The sequence below is a fragment of the Mesoplodon bidens genome, assembly GCF_964165515.1.
Source record: "Mesoplodon bidens genome assembly, chromosome: 8".
Lineage (NCBI taxonomy): Eukaryota > Metazoa > Chordata > Mammalia > Artiodactyla > Ziphiidae > Mesoplodon > Mesoplodon bidens.
In genome coordinates, this window is record NC_138165.1 from 86,467,088 (window position 1) to 86,493,571 (window position 26,484).

A 26,484-nucleotide genomic window follows, 5' to 3' on the forward strand; every position below is an offset into this window, starting at 1 on the left:
CCCTACAGATTTTCCCTATACTAAAGAATTCCTTTACTGTACAATGTCACATGTCAATGAAAGTTAGCTCAAGTATGTCCTTAAATGCCAAGCACTGGTTTAAAAAAAACAAAGAGGATATGTAAACTGATGGTGATCTTATATTAAAAGAATAGATATTCCAGAAAAGATCTGTAAAAACCTCTTGATATTAAAAGTGGGTTGTCGAATATGTTTTTTTATTTTTTTTTTTATTTTATTTTATTTTATTTTATTTTTTTATTTTTTTTTTTTTGCTGTACGTGGGCCTCTCACTGCTGTGGCCTCTCCCGTTGCGGAGCACAGGCTCCGGACACACAGGCTCCGCGGCCATGGCTCGCGGGCCCAGCCGCTGCGCGGCATGTGGGATCTTCCGGGATAGGGGCACGAACCCGTGTCCCCTGCATCGGCAGGCGGACTCTCAACCACTGCGCCACCAGGGAAGCCCGAATATGTTTTTTGACCATAGCTAACTAGTGAGCTTGCTATAAATTTTCCCTATCTTAGTACTACTACTACTATCTGATAAGCTTTCTCCAAAGTCATGGCTGCCGTTTTTCCTCTTCCAATCACAGGAGAAGTCACAGGACGTTGAAGAATGGCAGATGATCGGAAAGATGAAGCAAAGGCGCCTCACTGGACCTCAGCTCAACTAACAGAGGCATCCGCCCACCCACATCCACCTGAGATCAAGGATCAAGGTGGGGCAGGGGAAGGACTTGTCAGAAGCGCCAATGGATTCCCATACAGGGAGGATGAAGAGGGTGCCTTTGGAGAACATGGGTCACAGGACACCTACTCAAATACCAAAGAGAATGGGATCAATGGAGAGCTGACCTCAGCTGACAGAGAAACAGCAGGTAACTAACGGCTCTTCTGTCACCAGGGCTTGCTTTGTGCTTTGAAGTCTGTTTAGGCTGAAAGTGAATTAATTTACAGCACTGATCTTTCACTAGTGCTAGGACTGAAATTCCAGTCGGTCAGGGGAAATAGACACCAAAAGGAGAGAAAAATCATGGGAACTAGCCTGACATTTCCCCCAAATTAGTTGTGTGCTCAATCTCATCTCCCTAGTTTTTACCACTTTAATTTTAGTAGACAAATGGCTTGATATATGCATGTTTTGCTAGTAACTGTCAGCACTGTAACTTACTGAAAGAAAACTTCACGAATAGTTTCTTATTGATACTCTTGAATGATACTGGACTTAAATCGATTAATTGATAAGAAACATATTTACTTTTTAGGGCAGAAAGGAATGTAGAGTCTATCTCCCAGCCTTTAAAAAATAAAAGAGAAAAAGCAAAGAAAACAAACACACACATACATACACAGGAACCATTTAATACTTCCTCAGATAGCTTTTTAAGAACTAATATACAGATGCTTAAAGGAGAACATAATGTAATTTAATCTTAAGTACTTCCTTTCAAAGTGTAATTTCTACCAATAGTCCTCTTTACTGTTGATGATATTGTCATTAATGGCTTAGAGAAACACTAGCCTGCCCTATAATATTCTACACCATTATTTCCCTTTTTTCCATAATTCAGAATTTAATGCATTTGAACACAGCAACTTGCTGACATGCTACTCCAAAGAGAGTAAGTAAACTACTAGTTAGAAAGGCTATACTGCCTTCAAAATCATCCCTTACTTATTCAAAGATTGGTTTTCTATACTCAATTAGTTAACAACATGTGCACTGTACACTCAGTTCAAAAAATATATTTAAATTTTAATGGGCAAGTATGAAAGGCATTTCAAATATTCTATGATTTTTTTTAAAATCCACTCATTCAACAAACTACTATTGGGCATTTTCTATGTACAAGCTGTGCCAGAGCGTGTGCAAGGAATGGACTCTGAACTTCACAGAGCGGATGATCTAGTAGCAGACATTAGACATGTGCGTACAATTAATTCAGATACAGAGCACAGCGTGTTAAGTATCAAATAAGCAGTATAGGAGGACAAAGCTAAAGAGGGATTGTTTCCAAACAAAATTCCCAAGTTGTGCACAGAAGCATCTTGAGGTGCCACAGCAAAGGCACAAGAGTATGGCAGAGTGTTCGAAATACTCAGAAGGAACACTGTGATACTCAATAGCTTTCAAATACTACATGAACTATTAGTTCAAGATAGTTCCATTTCACTACTAGATCACACCACCTTCCTTTTCAAGATGCCCTGTCTTTGTGAAGCTGCATGTTGGCAGTTGCTGTGATAAAAAACAAATACCCTGCAGAGATGTATGTGGAATGGAAAAAGAGGGTGGCAGTGTCCAATCTAATTCAAAGATTTGAAAAGCTGTGCAATGCCCTATAGGCACAAATGTCACATTAGGAAGAAATTGTGGTTAAGAATGAAATAAAAATATTATTTTTACTTTTCATGGTTACAAGGAGGATTGAAAGAGATAGTAGAGTATGTAAAATGAATGACTTAAGAAATAGTCTATTAATTACCATTATTGTTATTAGGATTATCAGTGGTGGTAGTTGTATCTATATGGACAACAGGGCACTCTGGGTCTAGGAATATTTTTCTACAGCTGAGTGTAATTCAACTTGAAGAGGGTGGGACTTGGGTGTCAGGAGCACTAACTGGGAAACTTTTGAAGGGATTGAGGCATCAAGAGTTGAGGACATGTTAGAACAAAATGGTTGTGGGAAGGAAAGAGATAACGTGAGACCAAGACTTTTCTCATCATAGTTCCCTGCAGCACTTGACATTATACCTCGAGGACTCAATAAATGTGTGTTGAGTGAGTGGTTGAATGAATGATGCAAAAAGAAGAAAGTCCTTTTCAAATTAATGGTGAAAACTATTGGAAAGTCTTATTTTGTCTCTTGAACTCTCCCTAGATGACTCTCACTGACTATTATGGAGGCTTATTACATACTCAAGTAAAAAATCACTGTAGCATGGTTGATCAACATCATTCACTATTTCATTTTTTCAATGGTCTTAATTATTTAAGAGCATCAGAAAAATCTATTTGCCAGGTCAGTGTGTCCTTGCCAGCTTCTTTGAGAAAATAATATAAATGAAAAAAAGACTAACAGATGTTTCTTTAAATTGTGGGTTCAGGACCATCCAGAGACAAGTTTGAATTCAGCTTAATATATATCAAATGAATATTACATTACCTTTGGGAGACTAATTATGTAAGTTTTATATGTATATTCAAAGTGACAAAGGCTGTGTAAACAGTCTGCTCTAGGTTACCAGAGTTACCAGAGTTACCAGTTACCAGAGATGTTTCAGTCCAAATTATGATGTGATTTTAAATCAATGTCCCTCCAGAAAGAACAGGCCAAGTATTGAATCCATCAATTATCCACATGTGGAAAGCAGTAGGAGAGGAAAAAGTGTAAAATATTGTCTTCTCATACCTACAGAGGATTTCCCAGTGATAAGTTAATGTGCAATTAAATTTCTCTCCAAATTTTAGCTTAATAAAAGAATAAATTATATTATTGATGGTTTATATATAACTGTTTCACAAATCACAAACAAAAATTATCCCCAGTAAAAAGAAATGTTCTCAAATCTTAGATATGTTCTTTAAAAATGCTATCTTCTGATGATGGAGACCATTGATACGAGCTGGCATTATATCAATAATTTGAGGTGATTATTTGGAAGAGGACCAGGCTATATATTAGCCCACTCTTTTATCATTCCATATAATGTATTTGTATATTGCAATTTCCCCTATAATGGATATTTCTCAGGACATTGTGAACATGAAACATTTCCCAGTGACATCCTCAGCTCTGTGCTATAGTGTCCAGACCATTCCTGGTGAAAGCCGAAGATCTTTCTTCTACTTCCCTTCTTTGCTGTAGTCTTCTCTTCATTCTTACAAATAAATCTTTTCCTCAACATTGTTTATTTTTATTTATCTCTATAAACAAGATCACATAACAAATGAATTGTAATCATCAGTTCTCCCTCCTTCTTCCTTCCTTTATCAGAGTGGGCTTACTTCACCCAAAGGTCTACCTCATGGTCTCTCATCTGCCCTTTTCAATGTGCACCTTCATTTCTGGGCCATAATAACTTTTAATTTTTAAAGGTGCAAGGCCATAGTCAGCTTATCGTTGATCTTATGCCCTGAGGTGGTGGGGGAGGCAGCAGGAGAGTAGGAGTTGCACAGGAAAAGCTGGAAGGAAATTGTACTTTACATTATATTTCTTTACAGCTTACCCTTCTAGATTTTTGTCTCTTTCCTTCCAATTTAAAGCTAATCCATAGAAAGGTAGATAGTATTAAATGCTCACCTATTACTTTAAGAATGTTTCTTACATTTGTTTTTTGACGTGTCCTTTTTAGAAGCCATGCCACAGAAGCCTAACAAAAGAAGTGAGAAAACATTGAGAATCAGGCCATTTAGTAAAGTTATTATTATTGATAAGTGAATAAAACATGTGACTGAAGCAGTCATTTTTAAATTGTTTTCCCTACATGAATAATAAGAGTAAAGTCTTGTAATAAACCCTTCCTCTCTTTTCCACCTTATCTTCATTGAAGAAAGCAAGCAGAATGCATTTTGGTCCCTATAGAGTTTGAACCCTGAGTGAAAATTAGAAGCCTCATCTTTAAGCTTCTTATTCGTGGGTGGGGCCCAAACTCATATGAGAATTTATATCATGATAACATCAAGATAACTGGATGTTAGCTTGTAAGATGACCTTTCACACTCCTCTTTATGGGTTTAGCGACCCATCCAAGATCACATGGCTACAGCCAACATGCAGGTCTCCTGCTTTATAGACAAGTGCTCTTTCCACTGCCCCACGCAGCCTGATTCATAGGCACACGCCCAGCTGTGGCTGTTACCAGTCATAGCCAAAGAAGGCAATTCTTCTTCCATTGCAGAACGGTCATGTCCATGTACCTTGAAGCATGACAGAAAATGAGACCTTTATTCCCAGTTTTCAGCATGAATGGAGAAAGAAAGGAGGCAATTCTGAGAAGTTTACAGATACCAAAACTTTGAAGTATTTAAAATCATGCTTTCATGATTTTGACTGTTTTAAGGTACAGTGCTTTGAATACTAGTAAAAACACCAGTCACAGTATAAAGTGCCTTCGTGATCATCAAAAGCCAGCATCAGGTATCTCTTTGAGTAAATTTAAAGATTAAAGGGCATTCCTTCAGTAACTGCCCCTTGATTTCCCAGGGCTGCTGTGTTTCCCCAACATTTCCCTGGATTCTTTCCAGGTCTACTCCCTGTCAAAGCAGTGAGATCTGTAAAAGCTCTTCTGGGTTATCCATGGTCAGTTTTTCTAGAGCTTTCTAATGGAGATGCGCCTTCTAAAGCCTGGCCTGCCCTTTCACATCTGCATGACTGAAGCAGCCAAGTCATGAACATAGTCAGATATCTAAGTTTATTGTTGCTGAAATTATAAATTTAAGCTTGAAAATGCACAGTGGAGAAAAATGTTGTCATCACTCACAAGCAAAAATCTGAACATACCTTTAAACTTCTCTCTTTCCCTTTTCGATCTTGGAAAATTCAGCGTTTTCTTACCTCCCCATTCTCCCCTCCTCCATCCCCAGATTTGAGAGTTACTGGTAGGAGTCACCATCCCATTTAAATTGTGGCATATGGTATATAATATATATTAATGTAGGCAGAGCGAAATAGTACAGGACCATTTCTCCTGTGAAATGACTGAAGCCATCCGTACGACCCCCAAGGCAAATAAACAAGCTGGCCTAACAATACAAGAGGTTGCAGATTTTCCTTTCCTTGTTGTCATGCCAACCACTCATTGCTCTGGCTGCCATTTCCCTGAGCTCCACAGAGAGGAGTGTGCTGAGCAGTTATTTAGCATTCAGGGCGGATCTGCAGAAAAGCACACAGCCTCGCTGCAGAGTGGCTGGCCTGGCGGCGCCGATGGATGAGGACAGAGAATGGGGATCTTTTCAATGTTTTCCTTTGAAAGGTTAGGCATCGGGGGCTAGAAAGAGTGAGAAAGACAAGGATTGATAGAAAAGACATGAGGTTTGTATTTGTCACGTTTGCTTTGTCCTATGTGGTCTCTATACTATTTGAAGGCAGGTTTGGAGAATTGGCTTCAATCATATGTGACTTGTCTTGTTGGTAAATAGAAGGATCTGAACCTAACTGGGGGCTAGCTTGCATGGACATTGTAATAAAGAACTGCCTCTCTTAATCTTGGTAAGGTATGAGCTTGTTTATAGCAGGTATTGCTAACTAGAGCTTATAATGTTTTACAAATTAGAAGAAAAGACAGGTACCAGATACAGTTGTTTATTTAAATGTGCAGTTAGAGGGTAGTTCTTCCTATAAAAAATTACCTTGTATCTTTCTTTGCTCTTCAGCTGAAGTCTTAGAGTAGAATGTGATTGTCTTAAGCCGGTAATTAAGTATCAAAATTTAAGGAAAACTTGGTTTCTCTAGACTCCTTTTAACTAACCCCAATGATGCAACAAATAAAACATGATTTTATTCCTTGGAATTTTAATTGCCTACAAACACTTCGAGTTGTGAAAAGCAAGGCTCGGTGTAACACAATATAATATGATATTTTAAAATTAAGATTAATTTGCATACACATTTACTCCCATGTATGGTCCTCCAGAAAATTCCTCCCATGCACTTGCAGAAATCATTCTCTTTTCTTTATTGTCTTGTTTTGTGTTAAATGTCAGAATCACAAGCAAAAAAAAACCTATTTTATCATTTTGTTTGGTCTACTGGCACTTTGAAAAATTGTGTTGACTTTGAATCTTAATCAATGCAACAGATTTGAGCTAAGAATAATTCAGAACTACTTGTAAAAATTATTGTCTCGCTTGTTTCTAGATGTAGATATAATTTAATACCATTGTAGTTTTTACTTGAGCCTTTCTCCTAATCCTGTATTTTTCAGACCTTATCAAATTTTCTCCTAATTTGCTGTCATGGTGGGTCATCATATTTTTCTTTTAATATATTCCAATTATTTGAGGTTTTTAAAATCTCCACTAAGAGAAGATCTCTAAGCAGTTCATAAAATCTTTTTTATTTGTAGTGAGTAGATGACACTAATCAGTCATGGAAACAAGTTTTCCTTGATTCATTTTTCAACCCTCTAAGCCCGTGTTTTGGTTAGGGTTATGCACAGCCTTTGTCTGTCCCTTGTTCAATTTCTAAGCATTCTCTCCTCACAAAAGAGAAAAGAAAAAAAAAAAAATGAGAAAAACTTTAATACTAATTTGGAACAAATAAATTACCCTAATATCTGGGGAATATATTCATCATCAATCAATAATGTGTTTTTTGAAATGTATGATGTATATATAAATTGATTATATTGCTTGTATATACCTGAGAAAAATATCTGTCTCTGTATACCAAATACCCCCTTGAGGGTTGGCTTCAGGTTTGATTTTATTGCTGTTGGGAGGTTAGTAGGCCGGGGAGTACCTAACAGTCATCACACCTCCCTCTTTTCTCTCCGAGCTACTTGAGATGAACTGACTTTCTGCTTCAGTGTATCAAGCCCTCTTGCTCTCTCACACTTCACTGCACCTTAGCATGTTACGTAAAACACTGCTTTGACTGTCTGGGGAGCCTGGAAATTCATACCAGGAGCAGTGAACAGAACAACTGGTGCTGCATTGCAGACCTGGTAGTTTAAGCATGATCTGACTTGGCATCATGAGTCCCCGGGGGAAAAGGACACTGAATGCTCGCTGCCCTCTCACTGTGTTACTCGCCTCACAGGATGAGTCACCGTTCAACAACCCTCCGAGAAAATACAGTTCTAAAACCAGCCAAGCTGATAAGCAGAGAAAGAAGAGAGCATATGTCCTAGGCTCTCATGGCAACTTTTAACAAATATGCAAATGGTAGGTGGTTATTAGAACACAGAAATGAGAGTTAAATATCCACTTTTACAGTTGATTTCAGCAAAACTCAAACTTCAGAAGATATTAGGCAAAATGGATACCAAGGGAGGAATCAAGGTTCAGAGAAAAATCATGTGTAATAGAGATGATTCAGCCTCAGCAGCCTGAAAATTAGACTCAATATTTTCAGTCCAGAGTTTGTTTTTGGAAACATAGGTCAAAGCGGTGCTGGGAGCTGAGCACCTCTGATTCTTGCATAAGTGACTCTAGCATGAATGGTCGGTCTTTTGATTTAACTAACAATCTTCTCTTTTGCAAGCAAAGATAATTTGCCCAAGCAATCTGTTATGGTTTCATTCGTGTGCAGCATCATGAAACAAGTGATGGAAAAATATTTTGAAAGGGTACATACAACAGAAGAGATTATCAGAAGTCCATGATCAAAGATCCAGAGCTGACTCATTTTATTCTCTCAAATGAATCTCTTCTTCTTTCAAACATCCCCATGTACCATGTTTATATCTTGCTAATAATAGCACTGATCATATCAAAACATTTTACTGAGGTTACTTGTTACTTGTTTTAATCCCCATCACTAGGTTTTAAGTGTTTTGAGGTAGAAGCTGTGCCTCATTCATCTTTGTGTTCCTTCTGATATATAATGCAAGGCTTACGTTCCATAGTAGGTGCTAATAAACATTTTTTGAAGTGAGATAAAGAAAGAGAGCGTTAGTATCCATGTTCGGTTTTGAGAATGGAAATCACATCAACAAAATGGGGCTACAAAAATTACACCACAGTGTAAGCAATACATTTTTGGAAAAGATGATGTTAGAAAGGAATACTGGAACTAAAGAGGCAGATGGAGGAACATGAGAGGAGGCTAGATTCAAAGTAAAGACTATAGGTGCTTCTCTGGTGGTGCAGTGGTTGAGAATCTGCCTGCTAATGCAGGAGACATGGGTTCGAGCCCTGGTCTGGGAGGATCCCACATGCCTCAGAGCAACTAGGCCCGTGAGCCACAACTACTGAGCCTGCGTGTCTGGAGCCTGTGCTCCGCAACAGGAGAGGATGCGATAGTGAGAAGCCCGCACACCGCGATGAAGAGTGGCCCCCGCTTGCCACAACTAGAGAAAGCCCTCGCACAGAAATGAAGACCCAACACAGCAAAAATAAATTAATTAATTAATAAACTCCTACCCCCAACATCTTAAAAAAAAAAAAAGTAAAGACTATAGAACTTGATTAGGACAATCAAGTAGGAACTCTGAAATATGGTTATAAAGGGAATGTCATGGAGGGATATAGAAGAAGACTTGGTATGTTCTGATATGTTCTGAAAATAAGAGTGAAGGTTTGAAGCAAAGAAAGACAATATATCTTTGACTTAAGATAGCAGTAAGACATTTGATTAGAAATATTGTCTGCATGATGAAAACAGCTGAACTGGGAAGAATATGAAAAAACAGGATAAATGACCTTTCTAAGAGACATCAATAATCTAACAGCTAAGAAGTATACAGATATTGAACAACTTTTCTTGTTCATGCCTGCAAAATTGAGCCTCATGTAATAGAGTTGGCCTCGATAGAAAACGATAGAAACGAAATATCCTGCAAACAGAACTCTAAAATGAACGTCTTTGTTGATCCTATCCTCTGGCTGTAAGGTAAGGATTGCCTCACTGCTGTAGATCAGGAGGTCACATAAATTTCATTTCTGACAAATGGACAAACTGAATCTTAAAGCAAATTGATGTTCTAAATCATAGACTTAATTATACTTCTGTAAAGGAATATACCAGTATTGGCTTGGAAAGATGTTATGTATCCTGCTTTTGAAGGTTAACCTGAATAAAATATCACCAATGTTCTTTTTTACTCTACTTCATCTGTGAGTCTATAAAATTATTTGAAAATGATAAGTTCTTAGGTAATAAACAGCATTTCCCTATTGAATAACAGGGATATTTATTCACTAACTTTAGGGAAAATGTTTCAATTTCATTTAGATATACCTCTCTAGTTTTGTTATTTTTAAAAATGATAAAAGCTGTTTGTAATCGATAATTTTTTTTCTTTTTGACATATTAAAATCAAAGATGCTCCCATTTACACTTTCTAATTCTAATCATTAAGTTTTTCAGTATTTAAAGGACTTTCTTTTTCTCCAAGGAGGAAAATAATAAAATGACAAGAAAAACAACTACTCTTACTTTTATAAGCAATTTTTGAAATGAATCAATTCATTGGATACTTTTTCTCCTTGTTGCATTTTGCATGTTGCTATTCTTTTTCTTAAAGCCAAATTATATTTTTCTCTTTCTTTAAAAATTACCTGTTTTTCTCATCAGCTTGAAAAACCAAGGTTTGTGACTAATGCACTGAAAAGATTGGAATAAACCTCCCCTGAGAGCTTTACCAGAATTGCCTTTTCTCAAAAAAAAAATTGCACTAATTTGGCCTAAGTCACAAAGCATGTAAGATAGTTCCTCCAGGCCAGTTCTCACCCAATTCTTATGTCTTGATCGTAGTAAAACAAGAAACAGAGAAATGGGTTTGAAGCAAATACAGATGCCACTTTCAAAAGTCACATTTTAGGAGAGGAAGTTCATTCAATCAAGGTAACAGTGATTTCTGACCTCGTGAAAATATCTGCTCTCTGACCTAAGAAAAATTTAGTACTTGAAATGCTTTTGGACCACAGTGAACTTGCACATATGATCTGAATGCTGTATTGAAAACACTGCTCAAGGGTTTGGCTGTTTCGGTGACACACGTTTCCTTTCTAGTTGGATTTCACTGTTTATGAGTGAATTGAAGCTACCCTAGCTGATAATTTAGTGTCTTAGGACTGGAATCACCAGAGAAGGTTGATTTATTTTTTTTAAGTGAAGGAATAAAAACCTCCCAAATTATGTTTAACTTTTTTAAAGTAAATTTTAAAATAATGAGCATTGCTTCAATTCTAACTAGAAATGCTTGAGTCTCCTATGCTCAAATAATGGTGTTTCAACTCTCCCTTATGTTCTCTGATGCAAATGGGTGTGAAAAAAACTATAAATACAAAATGCCTTTCTTCATTAGGTCTGTGGAAAATTTTAGGAAGTATTTTTAATATCTATTTGATTAAAATGTCAAGGTGTTTATTTTTTCCTATAAAATTTTAACTATAATGCTTCAAATAATATAATGATTGCATTAAAACTGCACTTCTCTTCCCACAGCTTTTGATCACCTTGTTACTGTCAGACCAAGTCAGCCCTGCTTCTGCATTTCATGTTGCATTTCAGAATTATCCAAGAAAAAAAAGAGCAGAAACCACAAAGTTCCCTGGTTTCATAAGAGTTCTTACTTATACAACAAATTGCTCTTTAGGAAATCAGACCCAAATACAAGCTCAAATAAAACATTTTTTAAGGGTGGAGGACCTCTGTAAAAGTTGGAAAGGAGTGACTGATAATGTAGCAGGGGAATGAAAATGAATCAGAGAAACCCAGCTATTTTTGGTCATATTCTTAGAACCAAAACTTGGTCAGCCTCTTCATAATCAGGGCTATTGTATATGAAATATTGAAATTGTAATTTCATTTTGAAAACATAAAAGTCCTGATTTAGAATTCTTTTTTATATGTCAGGAAGAAAATAATAGATATTTTCACAGTAAATTGAATTTTCATTGCCATATTTTACTAAGAAAAATTCAGGACCTTTTTAGGAAATTTGAATTTTCATATCATCAGGAAGCCCCTTATAACTCTTCCCTAGAACTGTGTTTTTTATGCCAAATGAAGCTCTGTGTTTTTTGACTGTGCATAGCATATGATTACAGTAGCATCTGCCAATCCGAAGCTAAATTATGAAGTAAATAGAACTTGCCTTGAGCACCTTTCCATTTGCTTCCTGAATCCTATTTCTTCATTTTCTTCAGGTTGTCAGCAGTCACCTGCAGATACCACATATGCCCAGGATCCCACTCTCAATGCCATTTGCAAAGCGCAGTTGCCTTGCCCCATGTTAGGCTACCTACCTAGCTAGCATTACATTCTTGCATTTTTCTCAACACTGCCACTCCATCAAAATTGATCTACCTTTCTCTTTCTGCTGCATTCCTACAGTAGAACAACCAGAGCTATTGCCATAATGAGTTACAATTTTATGCTTCCTAGATATCATTTGCTTTCTGATATAAAGTGTCAGTGTCTTCAAATAAAGAATGAATATTTTGACAGTTTTAAGTGTGATATATCACCCTTGGCACCCACAATTGGCAAGTATTTCTAGAGATGTGCTTGGTAACAATGAGACCCACTACACAGAGAAGAGGTATAGACTGAAATAAGTAAACAACATTGAAGCAAAATCATCAATGTAAAATTTTATTTCAACAGATCCCTAAGGGACATTTTCTAAAGTAGGATTTGTATGTTATTTTTAAATTTCTGAACATAACTTTGAAATTACTATTATTGTTCTTGTTTGTCTTAACATAATGAACTTTTGTATCCCATGATTGGAGAGAAATTCATTTAATAGTATTTTCCATGGGATGTATTAATCCAGAACACAAGAGAAAATTTTATTCTAGAATAATTTTTGGCATAAAGAAATTTTAAAATTATATTAAAGTCTTTACTTTTTAAATACTATCATAATAGTACAAATATAACATTGGACCTAACACTTATTTTCTTACTTTAAAAAATTATTTTCTCACTTGCAAAGTCTATTGATTTTGCTACTCAGAGACCATGGAGAAAAGTCTTTAACTATCAACAGCTTTGCTTGTTTGGAATTTTTCCAGAGAAGCAGTCCTCCTTCTCTCAGGTTGTGACTGAGCTTAATTTAACAAACATTAGTAAAGGATAAAAGAAGGATGACTGAAAATTATCTTTCTTCTCATTTTTTTTGTTTTCTTTTTCACCATAGCATTTTAGTTTTCAGAATTTCACAATGTAATTAATTCCATTGTCCCTTTACCCACAGTATAATTGAAACATTGTTCTCAGGTTATATATATTCAGTTATAATTTGAAAATTATAAAGAATTACCATGTGCACTTAGTGACTTAAAGTCTGCCAAGTTCTTTTAGGACTGATATAAAGAGAATATTTGTGGACAATATTTTTTATAACTCCAATGACAAAAATAAAATAGGCAGTTGTAGCAGATGGAGAATCACTTATTTAAAATATTTACAGTTCACGAGAGACTGGCTAAGAAGAAAGCACATAAGGTAGATGCTGTTATGTTGCTATTTGCACGTTCATTTTCAGAATGATGTTAGGACTAGAGGCTTAAGCAAACTGTAATTACACAGAAATCACGTTGGTTTATCTGTTTGCTGATTGAATGTACCCTGTGATGTATTGTGAACAAAGTGATTTTCTCATCACATAGTTCCTAAATCCCATATGCTTCTAGGTCACAAGGCCTCCAAAGATTTACTTAAGTTATTATGCTGGGGATGAGTTAGAAGGAGCAAACAAAAGGTAGCTAAGCTGGTGATTTTTACCATTTTATTGTAACAGTTTTTCCCTAGATGAAATGTTTAAATTAATAGAGGTAACTAGTAAAGACTCTTCCTCGTGTATGGAGCACTTATACTTTAAAAGTTCACCCCAGTGACTTCTTTTGGAATCTAGAATGTTTTTCCATTTTTCCGTTGTATCCTCTGCCTCGGACATTCCTAGGTTTTGCAACTGTAGAAGCAATGATTTCCCCATGTGAAATCTTAGACTTGCGCCTGGTGCCCAAGTCCTTTGAGGTACCCAAATACAGGTGAAGCTTTGAAGACATGGAGAGACCCTTATGTGCATGAATGATGGCACATACGTAAATTCACACACACACACTCACATAAGCACGTGTGTGCGCAAGTGCTGTTCTGCACACACAGTACATTTTGTATTGTTTATCCCACAGTTACTCTAAGGATGAATTTTTTCAAGCTCTCTTAGTTTTATTGATATTTCACCTTTTCATTAATGTTATTAATAATGTCTTATGCTACATTCCTTCAAGAGTGTGATGTGTTCAAGACAATGCAGAAGATAATCCAAATTCTCAATGTCTACAAGAAGTAGTACATTTGTAATGGTTTTGACAAAATGCAAAACTGAGTATTTCAAAGCTCTAAAAGCATTTTATCAATTCCCTCAGTGCCTTAATTATTGTATTCAATTTATTAATATTAAGCTTTTTGAAATTTTCAGAGGGACATATTGCCCAAGACATTTCTTTCTCAAATTAATTTAAGATCAATAGAATATTACAAGCTGATTTAATTAGTAAATGTTTAATATATGAAGTACAAACAACAATATAAATATACACACATTACTATATTGGGATCCCCAATACCAACAACAGCACAAATCTTTAACTAGAATATGTAAATATAAAGCTAGACCATATTTGCTTACTATATTTCTTCTGCTGTACCCTTAAAATTACAAGTAAAATTTTCCAGTAGGTACTATTTTTGATCCATGCTTTGCTTTTCTAATTACTTTTGATTCCATACTATAATATCCTTAACCTGCAGTATCCTTTCACTGATAACCATCTTAATTTACTAAGCCTTTCCCTTTGACTAAATTTAAATGTTAGGCCAATTCTATCCAAGTTCTAAAAATTTCATTTGAGTAAATTAAATTGTCAGTCTAAACAAGATTATGGATTTAAGCACACAGGTTGAAATAGGGAAAAAGAGAGAGCGAAAGAGGGAAAATTCTCCTATAATCGTACACCGTACTCCTAATCCTAGCCCAAATGCATTTCAGAAGAGGACCATATGAGTGACTGTGGTGAGATCAGCTAAAATCGGTGGCCATTACTAGAAAAATCTTAAAAAGCAAAACCATGCCCTTCAATGAGATTGCCCCGCTTTCAAGCACAATTAAAATGTAGGAACACCATGTCTTACTCATGTTTGTAGCCCCCGTAATGACTAAGCATAGTTCCATCATCTATAGTGGATGTGATATAAATTCTCTTAAATTTAAGTACCCATCAGAATGAACTTTGTGCAATCATGATCGTGTATCTTAAATGCATTTATCTCCATAGACTAACTTTACTGCAAAAGCATTTCCCCCCATAGATTAAATTTATCCTAGGTTTAGTCAATAAATTTTAGGAAGAAATCTTTGAAAAAGCTGGTATGCAGAGATCTACAGCTGTAGTGTTGGCCAGGGTGACCCTTTGGAATCAATGGGAGTCTGACTAGCGAGGGATATGCCAACACTGGCCTCTTTAATAAGTGCTAAGGTGCCAGAGAAACAAACAAAACAACAACAAAAATCCAATCTGCTCTTTTAATTTCCTTCATCACCAGTTGATTACAGGAAATAGCTTCAGAGAGAATATTTACTCTCCAAATTAAGCAAGGAGTAGAAGCAAGGAACTTTCCTTCTTTCCCTGCTTTTATGAATTTATCTAAGGTATTTGTTTGGCAGGGCGCTTCCAACACAGTGCTTTCCTTGTTGACTAGTTTCCATCAGCAGCAGCAATTAGCATCAGTTTCCTAGGCAACCATTCTGTACCGTACTGAGAAAAACCTTTTCTTGACAGGAGCGTTCTAAAATTGTTTTGTTTTCCTTCTTTCACAAGTGTACGGTAGGCTTACTTGTCATTTATTTTAACACAGCACTATTATGCTCATTATTCTTAAATGCAGAAACACTTGCTGGCTTTTATATTCCATGTGGTTGAATTTATTGTCGATGTCTCTTACTTTTCTCTTAAACAACCTGAAAGAAATCAACAAAAATATGTTCTCAGGCATATGCCAACTTGCTTGGCTTTTTGTTCACAGTCTAATTGATGAGGCTTTACATGTTCAAGTAATCACAGCTGGTTCTGATGAAAACCCAAAAGGTACACATTCAAAATCAGACTTCTGTGCATACCAACAATGTCCTGTGTTGCTCAGGACAAAGTTGGAATTCTCAGGACCACTTAGAAACTTTCAACTCCATTGTTTTTATTATAAATCAATGAAACAATATTGATAGATTAATATAACAAAATAACTAAATTTAAAATAGGTGCTAAAAACTGGTTCTGAGACTGGCAACAAAATTTGACATGATAAAATAATGTGACCAGCAGAGCATAGCAGTGGTGTAGCATGAATCAGCATCATGGAAGAAAACAGAGGGCTGCAACCCAACTGTAAATGCTGAATAGTATGGTACAAGGGTAGAGTAAAATTTACTTTAACATTTTAGTTTAAATAATAAGTGGCAGGAGCCTGATAGAGTCTGTTAGATAGTGACCCAAAATTCAGGCAAGAAGGTACTCACTGGGAAAAATGAGAGAATCGTCCTAATGTATAACAAAAACTCTCAGGTCTTTACCTACATTTTGCAATCAAATGATGATAGTAGACTTGGTGATAACAAGGCTGTAAAAGTGATTAAAACAGTAATATGTAATTTAAATAAGCACTTGATACATAAATTTCATTTAATTGTCACAACATACCAAAAGATGAATATCACTTCTATTCCCCTTCACAGATAGGGAAACTGAGGGTTAGAGAGATTGTCACTTACTTGCAGATGGTAAGAGATAAAGAGAGAATTTTATTCCAGAATCTACTATGATATAAAATATTTGTACTGCACTGACGTAAATCAAAGTGATATTCAAATGAGACAGTAAATTGCCTTTATCCATTATTTTGCCAGTTTTCCAACCTGGAAAATGTGTTACTGTGTGGATTAAATAATATTGACAGGAAATAAAAGTGCCTAGTGTAGCAACTTGTTTAATAACCTTGTATTGCAGTATGATGCTCATTCATTATTTATGATAATGTAAGTATCTTAGCATCATATCTTTGAGGTATTATCAAGTAGGTTTCTGTGGATGAGAGCATGTCTCAATTAGTTGCTTCTTTTTTTATATAAATTTATTTATTTATTTTTGGCTGCATTGGGTCTTCGTTGGACTTTCTCTAGTTGCAGCGAGCCGGGGCTACTCTTCGTTGCAGTGCGCAGGCTTCTCATTGCGGTGGCTTCTGTTGTTGCGGAGCACAAGCTCTAGGCGCGCGGGCTCAGTATTTGTGGCTCACGGACTCTACAGTGCAGGCTCAGTAATTGTGGCGCACGGGCTTAGTCGCTTAGCAGCACGTGGGATCTTCCCGGACCAGGGCTCGAATCCGATGAAGGGGATTCTTAACCACTTAGTCAACAGGGAAGTCCCTCAATTAGTTTCTTACATCTATTTACTCCTATTGGTGGTATATGTTAACACCAATATATTTATCCAACAACAAGAAAAAACATTCTTCTTTCCAGAATTCAATTCAGTCTACTGAGGACTGCTTTGATCCTCTTGTGAATACTGACCCCATATCTTTTATCCAGAATACATTTACAAGACAGACTTCACTTTTTACCTGTAGCTGTTTATCTATATAGTGATGATATGATAACACCTGTTGCTCTATTCCCTGTGCTGTGTCTTTAAATCCCTTGTTTTATATCAGCTGATAATCAATAACATTATTTAGAGGTTATAAGATGAATTTGTTTTTAAAAAATGAGGCTTTTATTGTTTTTATTCCAACTGATTTACAGCAAGATCATTTATCAGATCAATTCCAAGTTATTCATTTGCTTAGGCATGATGGGACTTTACAGCCACATCATGAGCCATTTTTGTATTATTTATAAAAACTGTCTCATTACCATAATGACACTGCTAATAAAGTAACACCAAGTTAATACTCAAATACTGGTTGTAAGGTTTTCACTGAAATTCGAAATCCTTGACATTAACAAAAGAGAGAATAAAACACATATTATACAAGCTCCTTAACTAAGACAATTTCTAACATAGACTAAAAATGTCCACTTCCAGAAAATTTTAGACGTTCAAAAGAAACATAACCGAGCCTTTCAGAATTTCAGATTACAGTAAGATGTGTCATGTTTACAGCTGTGAAGATCAATGCTAACTTTCAATGAAGTATAATGAATAGTACTTTTTCAATCTATGCATAATCTGTATTCATCTTTAATCTTCTGAACAGCTAAGTTCTATTCAAATTTTATACGTATAATGTTTGGAAGAAAAAATAACAAAGAATTAGACTAGAAATTAGGAAAGGCAATAAGGAGGTAGAACAAGTGAGCAATGAAAAATTAAAATGTCTAATCTCTTAATTACAAAAAGAATGTTTCATGTTACTAATTGTCCTCAGCAGTAGATAGGGGTTATCATGCCTTTAAGAATGCTGTCTAGAAGACAGTCCTAAATTGGGACTTACTGGCTGGAATCTAGAGCAGATGGTAGACCAGAACCTACACAGCCAAAGAAGTGGGTATAAAGCCAGAGAATAAATAATAACATCCCTCTAGCTCTGTCTAGAAAAAAACAAAAATCTGCCCTTAGCCATCAACATAGATGATTGCAGACTAACCATATTATCTGATATTCATCATAATGATAGCCTAGTTGGGCTGGACCCTTAGGGCATATCACTGTTGCTCTTTCTTTAAAGTAGAAATATAAAGGTAGAAGACTCAGAACAATATATGGCTGAGAGAAAATGAAAACATCTTGGTAAAGAACTAGTGGGAGATTTTCTTTTTATTTGAGTTCCTTGATGTGCCAGGCCTGTTATATATTTTTGTAATTGAGTTCCTCACAAAAACCTCTGAGATGGGTGCTATTATCATTTCCATTTTTTGATTGAAGAATTGAAACTCAGTGAGTTTGAGTAAAATTCCTAGGATGAAGTAACTAGAAAGTAGTAATGCTAGAGTTTATACCCACATTTCTCTGAATTAAAGTCCATGTGACTTTGTCTAATGCACACTATAAATGACAGTAATCCCCTAGATAGAAAGATACGATAGATGGGTGTATGGATGGATGGGAGGATGGATGGAGGCGTTTAATAAATACTTGTAGAATGAATAAAGAAATTATATATATAATTATAAAATTAAGTACATATATATATACATATATAATCACACACACATTGTAACTCTTATGTTATCATTTTTATAGGTCTGATTTTGTGACTGCCTTCCTTTATCTTTTGTATATGTTTGACACGTTTACCATTAATCTTCCCTGAACTTCACCTGAACCCTGAGTGAATTTGCTCCTGTTCCAGGAGCCAGGCTATAATGGTGAGCCTCACTCAGGAGATCTGCTGATTAGGCCTCCATTGCAAAAAGGCCATCCTCCGTGGGGGAAGCTACCATCTCTGCACTGATGACAGCCCTTTCTTAGAGGAAGATTTTTGAATTGACTGGACCAATTGAAACACCCAGAGCAATCCTATACTCATGTTTTCCTAAATACACTATGAAATTAATATTAAAAAATAGTTATTTTTCTATTTTTAAAGTTTTAACAGTATTATTTTTCCCCCAAACGGAAGATAACATGTCATGAACTTGACTCCCATACAGCCCGTTTGATTATTCTAAAGTAACATTTCTTATAATCTGTTAAATTCTTTTAAAGAAAAAAATGATCAATTATCCCAAGAATGGGCTAAATTATTTTCTTACTAGTTTTGATTAAATACATACAAATACAAAATCAGCTTATTCAACTATGAAACTCAAACACATTTATAAATTAATGTTCTCTGAAACAACAAAACCAATAAAATTCAAATGTCCTGCCTCTTCCCATCTAAAAAAATAATATTGTTTTGCTAAGACTAAATTATCACTCACAAAATATGTGGTACCGGCTGATACAGTGCATTTTATTTAGGTTGGACGTGTCTATACTGACTGGAGATAAGTAATGATTCAATTTTCCCTTTACTTATCCCTGTTTAGAATATTTTGAAAGTCTGTACAGTGCCTAATGATGTCATTTGGCCTACACCTCATGCTAATGCATTCTTTATTAGGTTCACCTCTGTTCTCATTAGCCAACAGCATATAAACTAATTCTCCGTGGTTTCAAAATTATTCTAAATACAATCTCAAACAAAAAGACTGGAATAATGTGGTATAGCTCAGTTGTAATTTGTTCACATAAACTAGTAATACTTATTTTTATTGGATTATTTTCCCAATTTAAACAAATTTAATTTATGTAAACTACTCTTAGATCCTGGAAAATTCTTCAGTAGGTACAGAAGAATTTGGAACACCCATTTAAGAAGTAGTATTCTAAAATGCATCAAAAACTTAAACAAGAATACAATAAATGATATAAATTGGGGGAGTTAAGTTAGTAAATATAGTAACAAGCACAGATTATTTCTGAATTTGTGTAAGCATCATAAGCCTTTCATGTTAATTTTTCATCCTTTCAAAAACTTGTATTAAGCATTCAATCTGGGTCAAGTTCAATGAGAGAAGCTTCGAGAATTACAGCAATGACAGAGAGAAAGTCCTTGACTTGGGAAACTTTACATAGTAGTGGAGATAAGGCTTGTGTACTGACACAATTCCATGCAAGATGTATTTACTATATGCCATAGAGAGATACTAAATTTTGCATACATGCCAACAAGGAGATGCAGGAATGATCCAGAAGACGCATGGGTTCTATATATGTCCCATTTTCTGCAATTCTTGCTCCACCTCTCCATTATATCCAGTTTTCCATAAAACACCTGGATGTTAGAAGTGCTAAAAATCACTCTTGATTTTTAAAGGTCTGAATTTCATTGAAAATTAATATATGCAAGTGGCAATTCGCAAAACATGAAATAATTCTTTTTGCAATATTATTAAGCAGTGTAAACAACAAAGAGGTGTCTCAAAGTGGATTTAACTTTCTGTAGCCCTTTTTGCAGTATTCTTTCCCATTGAAAATGTCACTTTGGGAGACTAGCCTTTCAGGGATTTTTCAGAGAAACCCTCCCCAACAGCCTGGCTTCATGAAAACACACAGCCCTTCCTCCTCTTCTGCCCACCCCCCCCACCAAATAGCACAGCAGTTAGTATTCCTTACAATGCTTTGATGATTGTTATTGTCATTTATTTACCTGGAACAACTATGAAAATTTCTGCTCAAACACTAAAATAGAACAAAAATTCTAATAAAATAGTACTGTCTCAGAAATAAAGTATTCATCTTCTTGAGTTAACTTATCTATTACAGTATCTAACATGGTCTACAAGATATATAGGTAGATAGGTAGATGATTAGATAGATAGATAGATAATTACAGATAGATAGGTAATTACTCAATCATGGTCAATCACTTGTTACATAGTCTCAAAATATAATCAGGAATGGGAATAGTGTACATTAGATAGATGAATAGATAAGCAGGTCTGAGAGAATGTTTCCTTGGTTCATACCTTTAAAGTTCATATATTTCCATTAGCCATTCACATGACCGCTAGAGAATTTTCTGGTTGTTTCTCCATTAGTCCTTCTGTTCGTCTATTTAAGAGAAAAAACATCATAATAGGAAACCTGTGTTCTAATCTGTTTACCTCTATCAGCTGTCTGAACTTGAGCAAATCTCATCAGTATACCCAGCCTTTGTTTCCTCATCTGCAAAATGAGAGGATTTAGACAAAATCTTCTCTCAGTGCTCTTTTAGCTCTAAAATTATGTGATGCTATGAATTAAATTGTATAGTTTAAAACATCCTTATAAGGATGAATTGTATCAATACTGTTTGATATTGTAATTATTCTGTACATGTTTGCAATAGTAAAGAAAAAAGATCCTTCCTAGTTGAAACTAAATTGAGTGCAAAGTGTATTGTCTAAAAAATTGCTTTATGAAAAATACTTGGTATATAAATGTATGAAATGAATTTGCTGGAGCCTTGCTTAGAAATTAAAGCTTTTTCAGAAATAATTTTAAGTAGCCTATCTATACTTGCTCTTTGGATACTTGAAATTTAAATTAGGACTCCAGCTTCTTAAAATTATACTTCGAACATAAAAAAATATTAAATCAGGGCTTTCCTGGTGGTGCAGTGGTTAAGAATCTGCCTGCCAATGCCGGGGACACGGGTTTGTGCCCTGGTCCGGGAAGATCCCACATGCTGCGGAACAACTAAGCCCATGTGCCACAATTACGGAGCCTGTGCTCTAGAGCCCGCGAGACACAACTACTGAGCTCACGAGCCACAACTGCTGAAGCCCGCGCACCTAGAGCCCGTGCTCTGCAACAAGAGAAGCCACCGCAATGAGAAGCCCGCGCACCGCAACGAAGAGTAGCCCCTGCTCGCTGCAACTAGAGAAAGGCCATGCGCAGCAATGAAGACTCAACACAGCCAAAAATAAAAATAAACAAAATAGATAATTTAAAAAATATATTAAATCACGCTTAGTTTAGTTTTAGTATTTAAGGCATTTTATAATATACTAATTACTTGAAAATTGGTATTCTAACTATGATATTTATAAGAATGTCTGATTATATGATCTAATCCTACTGTCCTCTGTTTCATCATCTGAAAGATGGGAGTAATAATAGTAAATAATGCATTAGAATGATGAGAGCAACCACCTTAGCAAAGTGTTTGGCACGTAGTGAGCACTATAATATTTTTAAAATACTGCTTCTCCTACTATTACTGCTACTGGCTGTAGATAAGAGTGTTTACAGTGCATCCCTTAAGACTATATACATAGGGTATAGTGTCAAGTGGCTATTTAAAAAATCAGGAAGTTAAACATATAGACGCAAATGTATTCAATCAGGTAATCCAGCTTTTAAAATTCAGATAAATGTTGTCCAAGTGGATTGCTTATCCAGAAGCCTGCTTCTCAAGCACTATGGTCTCTGTCATCCTGGGTGGGGTGATGAAGGCTTTCTAGAGGAGGCTGTGTTTAAATGAGCCAGCCAGGTAAAAACAGGCAGATCTTCCCCAACCTGCTTGTGAATGTGTAAATTCCAATCAGGAACCATAATTTCAATGAAATATTTATTCTAAAATCTTGATTAAAATTATGAGAACAAGTCCCTACCCATCCCCTTATCCAGGACAACTTGTTTCTATTAAGGCTATAAGTTTAAGGTTTATTTCCTAGTATGGAAGATGTTTTTATATAAAGATGATGAAAAGTTAAATTCTGTAGAATTTATTTCTAATTTAGAAAATATTTTTAATCTCAAAAGGCATCTTTCCTTTTTAGTTGATGATATATGGAACATCATTTCCTGAATTTTTTCTGACTAGGTTATATGAAGTTAGCATTGTTAATGGTTCAGCAGATGCCATTTCAGGCCAAAAACTAGTTATCAGGCATCTCACAGACTGATCATTTTAATGATGACCCTCCCTCCCACCCTGGCTTTTTTTTAATGAAACTATTGCACTGACTAGGTTGAATATATATCATATGGCCTTAAAGATCTTTAAACCATCCACTGTCTAGAAAAGTAGTAGCTCTTTAGAAAGAGACCATCTGATATATCATTTCCATGTATTTCACTCAGATTTTATCTTCCCAGATTTTTCTTAATCTCTCGTGTTCAAACTAATCCCAGATAGTGCTGTTTAATCATAAATTCACACTTTGAAGCATCTTTCGATTTTAAATCATGGTATTTCTGCAAATTAGCATAGAAGATTATTTTAATATACTTTTCTATAAAACTGTAAGAAAACTATAAAACAGTATTTTAAGTTAAATCTAAAATGAATCTTCTCTTAGAATTTGTTTTACTAGGTACAAAATATTACATTGTTTCTGTTTGTATAAAGTTTTTAAAATTTAAGCTGCCATACAGGTTAATTATTTTTCTTTAGTTCTGTGTTAATTTTGCTTAGCTCCCAGAATGCCAACTCCTTTTATTTTCTCTCTCTCTCACTTTTTTTCTTGTTTGTTTGTTTATATGTGGTGTGTGTGTGTGTGTGTGTGTGTGTGTGTGTATTTATCTGCAATTTAATAAATTGTTATACTTCTTTGGGAGAAAGACAGTGAAAATAAAATCCTAATTGACTATATTGTTTGATTATTTTTCCTCGTTGCTACCTGTTTTGGATGGCTCATCATTTTATTTTCTTTTGTTACTATTTATTACAGAGGAGGTGTCTGCAAGGATAGTTCAAGTAGTCACGGCGGAAGCTGTAGCAGTTCTGAAAGGTGAACAAGAGAAAGAAGCTCAGCATAAAGATCAGCCTGCAGCTCTGCCTTTAGGTAAATGAGAAAGAGCCTCAGGTCAGGGGCTGTGTCTGCTGCACCCTGATCACAGAATCAAGTCTTCGCATTCAAAGATAGGCCATATCTCATACTTCATCCCTAACTGTGACATTCATCAAACATCTTTGTTGGGATGCACTGGGATCTATTTTCACCTTTCTCAACAGACTCATGGTATTTCGGTAGTCTTTAGGACAGTCAACTTATAATTAGACTTTGCCCCTAAATTGCCCTTAATTTTCCTTTTCCAGACCACTGGAGATAGTTATTATAAAAATAAAGCCAGTTCGTTTTGATGTCATGGCCCCTACTCATAAGGAAAATGTTCTAATGCTTTAATTAGAAATGATTTTTTCCTGTTATGAGTTTTCGTTAATTATTGTCTATACTATAGTCTCTTTTTGGTCTCCCTGAACAGGCTACACAAAACCTATAGCCAGAGATTGTTAGAATCATCAGTGACATAGTATCTCATATATGGTACTGGTCTTCACTTGGTTCATTTAAGGAAAATGAGATAGCATTTGCCCTCTCACTCCATCACAAGTCAAATGCCCTGCAGGGCCAAACAGGTAATAATGGTGCTCACCAAGGAAAACACTCTCAGCCAAAGGCTCCCTATCCCTACTCTGGATAGACAGATAGATAGATAGATAGATAGATAGATGATAAATAGATAGATGCTAAATGTAGATGTATGTACATGCAGAGATGCATAAAAAAGGAAACTCTCTTATGTTCAACATATATGTTTATTTCACAGGTGCATATAACTAACACATTGAAAGGTATGGTTTTTAAAGCCTAAAAATAGTACATATCTATTTTTTCTGTGTTTCAATCTAATGTATCCTTTTTTTTTTTTTTTTTTTTTTTTGCGGTATGTGGTCCTCTCACTGCTGTGGCCTCTCCCGTTGCGGAGCACAGGCTCCAGACGCGCAGGCTCAGTGGCCATGGCTCACGGGCCCAGCCGCTCCGCGGCATGTGGGATCTTCCCAGACCGGGGCACAAACCCGTGTCCCCTGCATCGGCAGGCAGACTCTCAACCACTGCACCACCAGGGAAGCCCCTAATGTATCCTTAATATTTGATCTTCTGATTAGCACTCCATTGTCTACTAAAAATTAAACAATAAAAATTTCTCCTCTCCCAGAATAATAATTAAAAATAATCTCATTATAGTCAGTAAAATATTCTTTGATTATCACGGATTATTTTCTTCTAAAACAGAGAGGGGAAATCTTATCTAAAAAATTAACCTTCTTTCTGTGGTTTACTTGTATTCTTTCAAATAAAACAAAACCCCCTTTTTAATTTTTTTTAATTTTTAATACAATTTAAAGGTTACTTTCCATTTACAGTTATTACAAAATATGGGCTATATTCCCTGAACTGTACAATACATCCTTGAGCCTATCTTACACCCAGTAGTTTATAGCTCCCACACCCTCACCCCTATGTTGCCCCTTCCCCCTCCTCACTGGTAACCACCAGTTTGTCCTCTGTATCTGTGAGTCGCTTCTTTTTTGTTACATTCACTAGTTTGCTATATTATTTAGATTCCACGTGTAAGTGATATACACCATTTGCCTTTCTCTGACTTCTTTCACTTAGCATAATGCCCTCCAAGTCCACCCATGGTGCTACAAATGACAAAATTTCATTCTTTTTTAAAAGAAAAATCTCCCTTTTAAAAAAAAGATTGAGGGCTTCCCTGGTGGCGCAGTGGTTAAGAATCCACCTGCCAATGCAGGGGACACGGGTTCCAGCCCTAGTCTGGGAAGATCCCACATGCCGCGGAGCAACTAAGCCCGTGCGCCACAACTACTGAGCCTGTGCTCTAGAGCCCGCGAGCCACAACTACTGAGCCCGCATGCCACAACTACTAAGCCTGCGTGCCTAGATCCCATGCTCCGCAACAAGAGAAGCCACCGCAATGAGAAGCCCGTGCACCGCAAAGAAGAGAAGCCCCCGCTTGCCTCAACTAGAGAAAGCCTGCACACAGCAATGAAGACCCAACGCAGCCAAAAATAAATTAAATAAATTTTTTTTTAAACTTTAAAATATGGCTTAGAAGCCCACAGGGCTTATTTAAAATAAATTTTACCACTGCCCTTGACTGATAAATATTTCCTTTTAAAATCCCTTACCTTCATATGAGTGGTCATAAAGAAGGTAAGGGTCTTGAAGAGGAAACGTTGGAGTTAAATGTGAATGAATTCCATCTTTTAGAACCTTTCTCTCTTTGGTCCTTCTTCATGTGTAGTGCCGAGGCTAGAATATTTCTCAGCTCCCACTAGTACATGTTTCTATCTAAGGTTGCCTCAAGCTGTGACAGCTTCATTTTTCTTTTCTAAGAATACATACAGAGGATGGGTTTCAACATTATCATCAGTGGACAAAATGTTATTTAAAAAATACATCTCCTAAAATAACTGTGATTAGTTTCCAGATCACAATGAACAATAGAAAGCTCTAACA

General features: G+C 35.9%; 1 protein-coding gene across 22 annotated transcripts in view; it reads left to right on the plus strand.

Moving 5' to 3' along the window:
- Positions 1 to 616: 616 nt before the first annotated feature.
- Positions 617 to 26,484, plus strand: part of MAP2 (microtubule associated protein 2) — a gene marked incomplete at its 5' end in the record, with an annotated part of 75,070 nt that continues 49,202 nt past the window's right edge. For all 22 annotated transcript variants that reach the window (XM_081242789.1, XM_081242800.1, XM_081242805.1 and 19 more), the window contains 2 exons: positions 617 to 878; positions 23,887 to 24,000. In XM_081242789.1, the coding sequence (XP_081098915.1) occupies positions 617 to 878; positions 23,887 to 24,000 (376 nt within the window). The remainder of the gene's footprint in view (positions 879 to 23,886; positions 24,001 to 26,484) is intronic.